This window comes from Sturnira hondurensis, unplaced genomic scaffold (assembly GCF_014824575.4).
Source record: "Sturnira hondurensis isolate 20B ecotype Veracruz unplaced genomic scaffold, ASM1482457v3 Scaffold0010803, whole genome shotgun sequence".
NCBI lineage: Eukaryota > Metazoa > Chordata > Mammalia > Chiroptera > Phyllostomidae > Sturnira > Sturnira hondurensis.
The window spans coordinates 660,482-674,300 of record NW_028083434.1 but is presented as its reverse complement, the minus strand read 5'-3'; the positions used below and the strand labels follow the sequence as shown (position 1 = coordinate 674,300).

At 40.2% G+C, this 13,819-nt stretch overlaps 2 protein-coding genes across 4 annotated transcripts in view; one reads left to right on the top strand and one right to left on the bottom strand.

The window, feature by feature from the left end:
- The window catches only part of ZDHHC9 (zDHHC palmitoyltransferase 9), a 38,520-nt gene that overhangs the window by 4,800 nt on the left and 19,901 nt on the right, over positions 1–13,819 (top strand). For all 3 annotated transcript variants that reach the window (XM_037059303.1, XM_037059300.1, XM_037059301.1), the window contains one exon: positions 9,801–9,961. In XM_037059303.1, coding sequence (XP_036915198.1) covers positions 9,801–9,961 — 161 coding nt within the window. The remainder of the gene's footprint in view (positions 1–9,800; positions 9,962–13,819) is intronic.
- Positions 1,622–1,983, bottom strand: LOC118996082 (translation machinery-associated protein 7-like). Its single transcript, XM_037059304.1, has one exon. The coding sequence runs from the start codon at positions 1,967–1,969 to the stop codon at positions 1,775–1,777; it is 195 nt and encodes a 64-aa protein (XP_036915199.1). The 5' UTR covers positions 1,970–1,983; the 3' UTR covers positions 1,622–1,774.

The window sequence follows — 13,819 nt, the reverse complement described above, 5'->3', positions numbered from 1 at the left end:
GGATGTGGGTGCCCCTTGATGAAAAACATACAGTGCTGGTAGTGTCAGTGGAAATCTTTTTACTTTTAGAGTTTGTCTTTACATGTTTTGTCAAAGGAGGGACCTGTAATTTTCAGTGGACAGACAGTAGGTTGAATGCATAGAATGAAAACATGTTTTTCCTCCAGGGGTTAGTTAGCTCTGTGTTGTTAGAAGTGTTTCTAAAGAAGCTGGGTGCCTATCTCTCAGGGCTGCTGTCACAGAATGGATTTTTGCCCAGGATGGGCAATTGGACTAGATTGTCATTAAGCCTCTTGCAGTGCTATTGAAATTCTGTATAATTCCTGTTTCTGTCTGGAAGAGTCAAATAGACACACATAGAAAAGGAGAGTCTAGAAAATTATAGGTAGGTAGCTATTTTTAAATATGTTTATGTACTTAAGTATAATTATTTCTATGGTAAGTGTATTTGAATTTAAAACCAGTGAAAATTGTACAGTACTTAAAAAAAAACGATGTCCTAATTTATTCTTAGGATGAGCTATCTAGGCAATGTGAGTGCGCCTGCTAGTTTCAGCTTTGAGCATGTGAACCCTTCTCAGTCCTTTTAGCCCAAACACTATTCAGCTCATATGATGAACACATAGCTACCAGCTTGGCCAGAAATGTTAGGACACTAGAACAGAATGACACTGGCAACCTGTGAGCTGTCCAGCAACTGAAAGGTGATTGTGGCTTTCTGTCCAACTCCACTTCCTGCAATAGCTTGAAGGGACCAAGGGCACTGTTTTCTGGAACTGGCTTCTTAGATGCCTCTTGTAACGTTGTGACTAGATTGCTAGTGAGTTCAAGGTCCCCAGACTTCTCTGGTGGTAAGAATTACTGTGTGGCCCTGGCTGGTGTAGCTCAGTGGATTGAGCGCAGGCCTGCGAACCAGATGATCGTGGTTCCATTCCCAGTCTGGGCACATGCCTGGGTTGTGGGCCGGTTCCCAGCGGAGGACCCACGAGATGCAACCGTACATTGATGTTTCTCTCCCTCTCTCCTTCCCTTCCCCTCTAAAGATAAATAAGTAAAACCTAAAAAAAAAGAATGACTGTGTGATTCTTCACCACTGAAGTAGGAGCAGTTTGCTGCTATGATAAGTGCTTATGCCTCACTGTGCTGTATATAGACGAAATCTTATCAAGGCACTATCAAACTTCATTGGACTTACCTTCATGGCTGCTTGTGATGTACAGAGGAGTCATTTAATTGGATGAACTGAAAAACACTTTGTAGTACTGATTAGTAATTGTCCCACTTCTCCCCAAATTCAACCTCTCTTTCAAGTCCCTCCTTGAGCCCTCCTTTATGAAATCTTTTTAGTAATTTCTGCATTTGTGGGACTAATTGTATTGTACATACCACTCATTTAACATGTAATCATATGACATTTCTTTTCTTTTGCCATTTCAAATGAGTTGGTTTAATTCCAACTCATTTCTGATACAGAAATGTGATACAGAATTCTGGAAGGAACAAACACCGAAGAACACACTTTGACAGGATTCTGGGCTGGGTTTACTCTGAGCACACAGTTAAAGTTGAAATGGCAGAGTGAGAAGAACTAAAGAGATGAGCCACTGCATGATTATTATAATTTTTTACAAAAGTTTATTCTTAAATGTACAACAGGCCCCAAGACAACACTTCATTCTAGCTATAGGTGGTAAGAGATGTTATCACAAGGGATCCAGATGTTAAAACAGGAATAGAATGAAGGATCACCACTGCCCCAGGCACAAGGAACAGCTCACTTTTTGCCAGATTTCTTAATTTTACCTGTGGGCAGGGGGCCCTTCCCCAAAGCCTTCCCTTTTAGCTCCTCAAGTTTCTTCTGTTCCTCTCTTTGCTTCTGCTTGAATGCCTTATCTTCCTCGTCCATCTCCTTGGCCTGCTTCTTGGGCTTCTTCAGGCACTTCTTCTTGCCACCTTTGTGGCTGGACATGGTACCTGCCACTCCTTCCCAAGATGTTGCCCTGATATTTCCTATATTTCTGAATTCTATGGTTATTGCACTTAGAGCTCTTTCAATATTGGGGACTATTTTCTATGTCTGTGTGACCCCCACAGTGTCCTCCATCAGGCCATATATAAAGTAGGTAGTCAGTAAATGTTACAGAATTAATACATCCTGGATGCAATTAAAATGTAACAGTCTTGAATCTTGACTTACAGGATCATAGAATAATAGAGGTAGAAGGGACCTTGGAGACTGTCCCCATCCTTCTAGCAGGTGAGGAAACCAGGCCCACGTAAGCGAGGTTTCTTCATCAAGATTAATTAGCCTTTTGTTTCATTGCTAGCTTTTGAGTATGGAATCTTGAAGATATTCAGATTACTAAAACTGTACATAGTGCTGAATGCCAGACCGGTGTATTTCTGGTTCTTGGTAGCTAGAGTTTGTTACCTAGTGGCATCTAGGTTATTTGGGCTTCCCTAGTTCATGCTCCTAGAAAATGAAGTTGTCTTTGTGAAATACTGACAGCATTCTGGCATGGTATTTTGATAGCCTTGCAAGATCAGGGAAGCCTACCTCTAAGGGTGAACCTAGAAGGTAGGTTCTGAGTAGGTTCTGTGAGTTCTGAGGGGTTATCACCTCATGACCATTCCTAAGACCTGCTGCCAGGATGAGGATGGCTCAGAGACAAATTTGAGCAATGCAGTTCTCCCTACCTTGTTATTCTGTAGGTGATCCTGATCAAAGGGACACCATGTCCTGAGGAAAAAATGGAAGAGAAAAGGCAATCTGATAACATAAAGTTACCAGATTTGAGGAGACACAGGGCTATGCAAACCAAAGCCAAACTCTGGCATCACAGAATATCTGTGTTTGTAGTGCAAGATCCAGGTTCCTGAAGTTCCTTAGGTGAGATTGGGAAGAAGATGAAGTGACTTTATCATGATCTCTAACCAAGAGAACATTCTCTAGAGAATTGATTTGTAGGAGTTCAGTCTTGTGCTTCATCTAGCCTAAGATTCTATCTGTGATTTGGCCAACCAAATGACAGTTTTAGAAAGGAGTGTTTGCCTCTTTGTTATCAATTTGTTATAGTCCTTAGCTAAGCTCAATTTCCTGATAAAGCACAGTCCTAGAGAATGATTGGGTTATGTCTCCTGAATAGTGTGCTTTCCCTTAACAATTCCTTGTGGTTCTGTCATTCAGAATTTATCTGTATATTTCAGCCTCAGCTACTTTTAGTGGTAATGAGTTTCACACTGTCAATCCCCATTGAATTCATCTCCTATCTTTTGAGAATGAGTCTTAATTGAGTGTAGTGATTTTCTATTTTGGGAAAAGTGAACACAAAGAACAGGGGTGTCCCCAAGCATGCTGAAGTCAGTTGAGGTGTTTATTGAGGAAGAGAGACCTCCTAAATCTTCCTCCTCAGAGGGAATTGTGTTTAAGAGCAAAGGAGGCACCTTATGCCTCTTGCAAGAGCAAGAAGCTAGTGAATTCAGGGTAATTAGGAGGATACTTCTAGAATGGAGCCATGAAAGACAAGAACCTTATGATGATCATTAGATATGACCAGTTGATGGAGGGTCTTGGAATACTGACCTGTAGAGTTTAGGGCTTAATATAATAGGCAACAGGGAATTGTTATAAGTTCTTGAGCAGGAGTATATTAAAATTGAAATTTGTTATTTGTTGATTTGTTATAATTGAAATGTTAAATTTGTTACTATAACTGAAATTTGGTGACTACTTAGCAGGTCAGAATAGGGACTTTGGCCCCCCTCAGTAAGAGAATGGCTCATTGCCTCAGAATTGAAAACATCCTCTTTGGTTAATTTTCCCTGTTGCTACTGGAGCAAAACAGGGTTATGCATTTTCCTCTGACTTTTGCATAGCAGTAAATCTGGAGGCCGATCTTGAATTATGTTTTTACTATCCAAAGAAACATCCCTCAGCAGACGATAAGTGCCATCAGAAGAAACTTGAACCATTCTTATGGGTAGTTTTATATGTTTAGTGTGCCCTAGAGTTAGACACTATGTAAGAGGACAGACAGCTGTCCATATCAGGAAGGACTTATAGCAGAATCTTATTCCTATTAGGTGGGACCAAGGGCCATTGTGGGGCTCTCTGTAATCCCCAGGTGCTTCCTGCTGTTGCCAGCACAGTTATTCCTTAAAGTCACCCTTAATAGCTGCTTTGGGAGTAGTTTCAATCAGCCACCAGCTTCCCAAGAGAGCTCTTCCCTAACCATTTATAGTCCTTAGAGTCTGAAATACTATTTTAACATGGGATTATTAGTCTTATCTTATTCTTTAGCTGTTTTATATGTTAGTTATGTTTTCCACCACAAAATTAACTCCTATTTCTCTTGTTCCGCACTTGTTAGACCCATAAATGTTGATTGAGTGTACTGATTAAAGAGAGCAATAAAAAACATAGCATGAAAGCTATTAGGGAGACTTAGAAACAGAGTATTATATGGATAATCAGTCCACACTGCCAGTCTGTGAGGCAGAGCCCTGCCATGGAATCTGTCTGGTTCCTTATTGGCTCCATTCATGAATCTCTTTTGATTTTTTTCATGTGAATTGAAGTCTATGTCATTATCATTGTCCCTTTAATGAAGTAGCATGCTAAGGATGGGGGATGGTACATGACACACCAGCCCAGCCTGGCACTGCTGGTTACTGCTGGTCAATACCACCATGTGGTCTGTGGCAGATGTGAGAGTCCAGTCGTCCAGCCCAGCTATTTCCTGAGGCCAAGACCAGAGGGGAGAAGGGAGAGAATCACAGGGGAAAAGGGGAAGGATTCACAGGAACAAGTATAAAGGACACATGGACAATAACTAAGGTGGTGGGGAATGGGAGGGAGGTGGGGAGCACTGGGGAGCAGGGTTGAGAATAGAAGACAGAAAATTGTACTTGAACGATAATTAAATATATCAAAAACAGAAATTGTTAGAGGAGTACTTAAAAGGATGATGCCTCTTCAGGTGGCAGAAATAAAGACTTAGTGGGGGACATGGTTGTATATATGAAATTCATAAGAGAGAAAAGTAACTTCTAAACCCCTAGAAAGGAGAAAACCTCTTGAAACCTTGAAGACAAAGGAGAGTTTTGTTTCTAGAAGTGTGTGGATATCATTATTCCAAGAAGTGATATTGATGGAAAGTACTAGGGAGTCTCAAAACCAGTTAGCTTATATGTGTGAATGGCAGATCCAGTTTTTAAATACAAATTAGTGATGTTTCAGGGTATTCGTGACTTTTGAGGTTGATGCTAGGAATTACCACCAAGTCTTCACATAGCTTATTCCTGTCACAGATAGATCTCTAGCTTACTGCCATGATGTGGCTAACCTAGGAGGATATTTTTAATCATAACTATTAAAGACAGGCATGATGGGTTATAGTTCAAAATAGTCTTAGCTGCTGGCTCTCTAAGTTTCTCCTTAGTCAGAGTAGAAAGGCCTGCTGGTTCCACATCTGCTTTCCCAGCCACATTCACTGGTGACAACTGGCTGCTAGTAGCCTCATCTCTGAAGAATCATACAATGGGCCTATTGTGTAGTTGTTGACATACAAAGTGGATTGTTTTAGCAGGTGCAGAAGATAGTCTATGTGGAGATTACTGAGACCTTTATCTGTGATAGTATAGTGTAATTCAAATCTAAGTTGTTCTTTGTTTGATTGACAAGCATCTGTTGAAAGGGAACTTAGTTAAACTTGGGTGAGTTCTTTGCATGAGGGCAACATTAATTTTGTGTGTGTGCATGCACGACAGTGCGTCTGTGTATGTGTATTGTGTATGTGTATGTGTATGTGTATGTTCTATTCTCTCTGTAGCTTTTCCCTGTAATAAAACAATTTAAACTTCTTTTGGTGTCCAATCAGATGGCTCTGAGGTGGAGACTGTACACCAGGGCAGTTTGAGTCCTGGAGACATTACTTCTTTGTTTTCAAGAATAATCTTAGGAAGATGGCTGATTTCTGTTAGTGTGGTGATTTCACTTGGCTTGTTCACAAAGTGGAGACTTACGTTTTTCCTGTGGCCTTTGTGCCCCTGACAAGTGGGGATGACTTTTATTTCTGAATTTACTTCTTGATCATCTGTATCGGTGAAGGGGAACAGTGCAAAAAGGGTACTCCACAAGCTTGTGATACTCAAAGACCTTAATTACCCTGAACTCAGTTGGCCAGATCCTTGAATTCTCCAAATATTTCTCCTTACCTTTGGTGTTTAGGAGAAGAAAATACATCATACAAAAGCAAGCTAAGACCAATGATTGTTTTAAAAAAAATAAGCAGGCAAACAAACAAAAAGCCACAAAAATCATTTTGCAAATTTACTACATATGTTCATCTTCATGGCAAATGGCTCAACCTAACATTACAGTTGGTTTGCCACCTACCCTGTGGAGTTGTGTGTGTGGCAGGCATCAGGGGAGGATCACATGGGGGTGTACAAACTGCAGTGTGTGTACAACCTGTGATTAAATCTTTGCTCAGAGTGGCCTGATCTCCATGCCAATGAAGTAAGACTTGTTCCTTAGCTTACTTTCTCCACTCTCCCTCTAGCCCTTACTTACCTATTGATAGTCTGCCTTCGAGAGGATGTCTCTGCATAGGTCAGTGATAACTGTCATCAAATGCTCCAATCTGTTTTTATTTATTTATTTATTTATAAATATATTTTATTGATTATACCATTACAGCTGTTCTATTCCCCCCTTCATTCTCCTCCACCCTGCACACCCCTCCCCCACCATTCCCCCCTTTAGTTTATGACCACGTGTCTCAAGTTCTTTAGATTCTATATTTCCCCTATTATTCTTGCCCTCACCCCTATCTATTTTCTACCTACTGTCTATGCTATTTTCTGTACCTTCTCCTCCTCCCACTCCCCTGTTGCTAACCCTCCATGTGTTCTTCATTTCTATGGTTCCGCTCCTGATCTAGCTGTCCTCTTGGTTTGCTTTTGTTTTAGGTGTGGTTGTTAATAACTGTGAGTTTGCTGTCCTTTCACTGATTATATTTTTCATCTTCTTTTTCTTATATAAATCCCTTTAACACTTCATATAATAAGGGCTTGGTGATGATGAACTCCTTGAATTTGATCTTATCTGAGAAGCACTTTATCTGTCCTTCCATTCTAAATGAAAGCTTTGCTGGATAGAGCAATCTTGGATGTAGGTCTTTGGATTTCATGACTTGGAATACTTCTTGCCTGTAAGGTCTCTTTTGAGAAATCTGCTGACAGTCTGATGGGTACTCCTTTGTAGGTGACTGTCCTCTTATCTTTTGCTGCTTCTAGAATTCTCTCCTTCATTTTAATCTTGGGCAATGTAATTATGATGTGCCTTGGTGTGTTCCTTCTTGGGTCCAACTTCTTTGGGACTCTCTGAGCTTCCTGGATTTCCTGGAAGTCTATTTCCTTTGCCAGACTGGGGAAGTTTTCCTTTATTATTTGTTCAAATAAGTTTTCCACTCGTGGCTGTTTCTTTTCCCCTTCTGGTACCCCTATAATTCAGATGTTGGAACGTTTAAAGATGTCCTGGACGTTCTTAAGCCTCTCATGTTTTTGAGTTCTTGTTTCTTCATTCTTTTCTGGTTGGATGTTTTGTTCTTCCTTCTGGTCCACTCCATTGATTTGAGTCCCAGTTTCCTTTCCATTACTATTGGTTTCCTGTGCATTTCCCTTCATTTCAATTAGTTTAGCCTTCATATGTTCCTCTAATTTGTGACTATATTCAACCAGTTCTGTGAGCATCCTAATCACCAGTATTTTGAACTGTGCATCTGAGAGGTTCTCTGTTTCTTGGTCATTAGAGTTATTGGCTCTGGGTCTTTGAGTTCTTCTTGAGCCATCTTTTGGACTGTTCGTCCCAGTTATTTATGAGGAGCGGAGCCCTAGGTGTTCACCAGGGCGGGGCAACTCAGTGGCTGCATTGTGACGCTGTATGTGGGGGCAGGGTCCCCTCTGCCGCATCCCGTCCAGCCACCGGGGCCACACCGTCGGTCCTACTGCTCGAGAATGTGAGACCTCGGTCAGCCCGTTGCCTTGTGTACTCACTGGGTTTGCCCGCTGGGGCCTGCGCGGTCCGTCTCACTGCTCACTGCTCTGCTGGTTTATCTGCACGCAAGTGTGTGACTGCCGCAGTCAGCCTGCCCTGCACCATCACTGGGTCTGCGCTGCTACCCCGGCTGCCTGTGCGCGCCTGGGTCAGGGGATCCTTCCTGCCCGACCCTGCTCCGCTGCTGGCTTCACCCCTCTTACCGGTCCCGGTTGAATGGTTCATTGTTGTCGGACTTTCGTATAGTTCAGTTTTCTGTTCTTTGGCTGCATCTTTGTTCTCCAAACTTTTGTTGTATTCAAACTTGGTTGTGGGAGAAGGCACAGCGTTTCCACCTATGCCTCCATCTTGGTGGAAGTCCCAATCTATTTGTTTTGAAATTCAGTTTTACTCAACAAGTATTTGTTATAGATTCTTTATTCCCATACTTGTATTAGGCTCTTGGAGATATAGAACCATGATGGTAATGTTAGTAGTTGACATTTACTTAGCATTTACCCTGTGTCAAGTGCAGTTCTAAGCACTTTATTTATATTCATTCACTTGATCCACAAAATGACCCCATGAAGTACTATTACTATCCTCATTTCACAGATAAGGAAACTGAAGTTAACTAATTTACCCAATTAGGAGCTGGTAGAGCCAAAATTTAAACCCACACATTCCTTCTACAAAAAGACAAGGTTCTTGCTCTTATGAAGTCCAACTGGGGGAGATGAGGTCAATATAGTAAAAAACAGCTAGGAAACAATACAAGGCTTTGGCAGTGAGGACAACAAGGACAGAGAAGGGAGAGATTAATGCAGATTAGGATAAGCCTTTTGGAGGAGGCAAGACCTCTCTAAATCCCAGAGACTTCATCTATCAAATGGGTATAATAGACTCTACCTCATAGATTTCATATGAAAGTTGGATGAGTTCATGCATATAAAGAGCTTAGTGCTGTGCTTGGCATATGGTGAGTGCTCAGTAAATTATGGTTGTAATGATGACGATAATAGTATTGATGTCTCTGGGATTTAACATATGAGTAGGGCTGGGATGACCGGAGAGGAGAAGATATGGCCTTTCAGGTGAATTCAGATAAAAGAGGGGAGCAAATATGATGTTGGGAAGGGTACTCAGGAGATACAATTTCTTTATTTCCCTATGGCTACTAGTCATCTACTAGCTGAGCTAATTGAGAATGGAAGAGGAATGGATGTCACAAAGTCAGTCACATCCCTGGAGCTTTTTATTGGCCTTGAAGCGTGCCAGACATACTCTGTGTCTGACACTGGAACCTTGCTCCATGACTGGTCATCTTTCCTCCTTCCTCTGGGAGCTCAGGCCTAATGCCATATGGGTGAGTATGAAAAACTCAAGACACTCCCAGAGTGAGAGAAACCTGTGTTACTTGCAAGTCCAGGCTCAGTTGCTTTCCTCACCCTAACAGTTGTAAGCCATTCCTGAAGCACAGAGGAAATATAACTCCCAGCAGTCTGACAGGAGGGACTGGACTTAGGGGTATGGGAGGTCTCTTGAGACTCTTCTGTATGTTATAGGTGGCACCAATCAATTAAATATTTGTTGAGCTCCCACTATATACAGAACCATATGTTAGGAGGTTTTGGTGATTTAAGCAAACTAAAAAGGTGGTCCCCGCCCTCAAGGTACTGCGTATTTTATTGTGGTTACCATATTGATTCATGGTTGATATAGGGTAGGTATAACTAAATGTTCAATTGCCTGCTTTCTCCAGATGCCGTTACCTGGCTGTCCAGCTGTCTCCTGCCATCCCTGTGTTTGCCGCCATGCTCTTCCTGTTCTCCATGGCTACCTTGTTGAGGACCAGCTTCAGTGACCCTGGAGTGATCCCTCGAGCCCTACCAGATGAGGCAGCTTTCATAGAAATGGAGATAGGTGAGTTTTCTAACTAGCCAGCAACACACTATGCAGGGGGTGGCTTTAATTAGTAACAGAATGGAATTATAATAGTGGTTGCAGATTAGCAATCATTTCTAGGCTTTTCTCTCTGAGACCCTTAATCTGAGATCATAACCATCCTATGAATTTGCTAAGATAGGTATAGCAAGGTTTGAAAGTCATATGCTTCCTTCTTCCCTGTGTTGGGTTGCATTTCAAGGTCTGCTGAACTGGTCCCAAGAGGATGGGATTTCTTCTAATCTTTGGGAGTCATCAACTCATTTGATTTTGCTTGATGGAAGCTATAAACCATCTCTTCATAAAAATATTCTTACATGCATGCAGAGACATATAATTTTGGATATAATTTCAGGGATTCATAGAACTTTTGAAGCACATTCATGGGCCCTTGACCAAGAATTCTTGCTTCAGGAGAACATACAAGGTGACAGGAGCCAGTTGTGGTGCCAAGAACAATTGAGAATTCTAGGAATGGTAGGAAGCAGCTATAGGTTCATTACAGAGTAGTCTGCAGCTCAGGGTAGGACCCTTCAGGACAGAGATAAAGTATTACACTACTCAGAAGTGAGGTTGGCTTTGTGAACTGAAGCAGAACGAAGATCCCAGGGCTAGAGGAGGGATGTCTTGGGAGCTCACACTCAGAAAAAAGGCTGTGATGCCAGTACTAGCAAGGACTATGAGCCCACTAGACCAACAGCAGTGCCTGCCTAAATTGTTCTCAAGTCTGAGGTACCCGAGTAGCTTGAGTCAGTATCCAAGCCAGAAAGAGTAGAAGAAAGGGACCCATGACTTATAAGACTAAATGCTACACAAGTTGAGCCCCAGGCTGCCGTTAGCCTTTAGTTTTTTTAAGGTATGTGTTTGTTTTTTGGATTTTAACATTTTATTTAATTAAAAACACAAACCTATTGGAGTTCTAATAGGTATTACATTACATTTATGAATTATTTTGAGGAAATCTATGTCTTATAATATTATCTGCCTATCCAAGAAAATAGTATGTCTTTCTGTATTTTCAGATTGAATTTTATACCTGTTAATAAAGTTTTTATGGTTTTCTTTGTCTAGTTTTTGTACTTTCTTTCTTTATTTTATTGACTATGCTATTACAGTGCTCTGATTTCCCCCTTATGTCCACTTCCACCCCCCACTCTCTCAGGCAATCCCCCCACTATTGTTCATGTCCATGGGTCAAGCCCATAAGTTCTTTGGCTACTCCATTTCCTATACTGTGCTGTACATCCCCATGGCTATTCTGTAACTACCTATTTGTACTTCTTAATCCCCTCACCTCTTCACCCATTCTCTGGGTGTGGATGGGAGTGGTGGGAAGAAAGCAGAGGTGTGTTGGTGCAGCTGGAGTTCATGGAGACCCAGTACAGCTGAGGTAGTTAGGAGCAAGATTGGGAGGGAGAGTTGTGAGTGCTATCTTTTCTCCACCTGGGTTGTTCTTTTATCATCCCCTTCTATTAACATATGGAGAAAGTGAAGTTCAAGGCATTGCCTTGACTTGTCTCTTGAATGTTATGGTAGTTTCCTTAGCAAGGTTAGCTCTGTTTTGCCAGATCACTGGGCCTGGGGTCCAGGCTTGAGCCATTCTTCATATGACCTCTTTGCTTAGCATGGTTTTCTTATGTATGTATGTATGTATGTATGTATGTATGTATGTATTTTTATTGTTGTTCAAGTACAGTTGTCTCCATTTTCCCCCCATCTCAGCCATCCCCACCTCCCAACCCTGATCCTACCCTCCTTGGTTTTGTCCATGTGTCCTTTATACTTGTTCCTGGAAACCCTTCACTCCTTTGCCCTCATTATCTCCTACCACCTCCCCTCTGGTTACTGCCAGTTTGCTCTTAATTTCAATGTCTCTGGTTATATTTTGTTTGCTTGTTTGTTTTGTTGACTAGGTTCCACTTATAGGTGAGATCATACGGTATTTTTCTTTCACTGTTTGGCTTATTTCATTTAGCACAATGCTTTCCAGTTCCATCCATGCTGTCACAAAGGGTAGGAGCTCCTTCTTTCTGCTGTGTAGTATTTCATCATGTAAATTTACCATAGTTTTTTTGATCCATTCATTTACTGTCAGCATGCTTTTCTTGACAGAAGAGTGCAGTCTTGAGTTAATACTCATATATATATATATATATATATATATATATATATATATTTATGCTAGCAAGTTTTTGTCAATTTACATTCAGCCCTATAGCAGGTCCTCAAATAACATTGTTTTGTTCAACGTAGTTTTGTTATAACATGGATGAGATGCCATAGGAACTTAACTCTTGCTTATATTAATTAGCCCATGGTAAAATTGGTTTCATTATATGTTGTTTCACTTAAAGTCACAGAATCTACTGAAGATAGGAGATTCCCTTGCATCATAGCACTTCATAGGGAGGGCAAACCATGAACTCTGTCTTACAGGTGCCTTCATGTAAAGTACACACAAAGGAATAAGGTGGTATACATATTAAGGTGGTATGCTAGTACTTGTATCCTCTAATGAATAGCTGTCCTCATCCGTTTAAGACTTGTGATGCACTTATTGTTTGATTTCATAGCATCCACCCCACTCCAAAAAAAAGGGAAAAAAGTTCCATATGGCAGATATTTTTAAAATCAAAATGAATTGAAAAATAGTATGTTTTTAGAATTATTCTGCATAGCGAGGGTGCAATGAAACAGGCACTCTCATATGCTGCAGATAGGCATGCGTGCAAATTGATACAATCTGTTGGGAAGCAGTTTGGTAATAGTAATATAGTTTTTAAGGGTTCAAAACCTTTGACCCAGTAATTCCACTTCTCTCAGGATTTAGCTAAAGAAAATAAGCAGAGATTTACAGAAACTAATGTAGAAGAATTTTTAGTGCAACATTTTTCTCTTTTCCTTTTTTCGTTTTAATATGGGCCTAGATATTTTAATGCCAGCAATTTCTTGTTACTGCTCAGACTTCAACATGCTTTTTTCTTCTGTATGTTCTAGAAGTTAATTTTAACACATGAATATATTCTTCAGGAAGGAAAGAGAGGATTGGGATTGGGGTGATGATCGAGGAGATTTAGCTTTATTTGTAATATTTTAAGTTTTTGCATGCAGTATAATTTAAATAGTAAAAAGCCAGAGGCAACTTAACAGCCCAACTGTATGGAATGGTTACATAAATAATAATACATGTATAAAATGTATATCATATTGCCCATAATAATGTTTTCAGAAAAAATTAAAAATCGTGGAAAAAATGTTTACTGTATAATCTTAAGTGAAAAATACAGGGTACAACACTGCGTTTATAACATGATCTCAAATTTAAAGCAATCATGAATGTTTATCTGTTAAGAGAAGATAAATAAAAATACACCAAAATTCATGAATACCCTTGAGTTCAGAGACTGACAGTGATTTTTATTTTTTCTTATTTATATTTTCTGTTTTTTCCAAATTTTTTATAATAAGCGTGTATTACTCTTATTTTTAAATTATTGTTTTTCTGATTCTAAGTATTAACAGCCTTTTTGTGCATATATTTTATTTTTGCAAGGTAATATCCTTTTATACATGTTGCTGTTCATTTTCATTTTGCAATATATTGTGAATATTTTCCTGTCATCATTCACTCACCTACACCATTTTAAATGGCTGCATAATACTCCATCCTATGCATATATCATAATTTACTTAAATGACCTCTTATTGTGACATTGAAGTTATTTTCAGTTTTTCACTATTAAAAGGAACTCTGTGACAAATATCCTTGTGTCAACATCCTTTGTATATCTCTTTGTAATTTTGATAGGCTCTTAGAAGTAGAATTTCTGGGTCAAA

What these genes read in the sequence shown, in the direction of transcription:
- LOC118996082 (XM_037059304.1), bottom strand. Translation starts at nt 1,969, where the DNA reads ATGTCCAGCCACAAAGGTGGCAAGAAGAAGTGCCTGAAGAAGCCCAAG.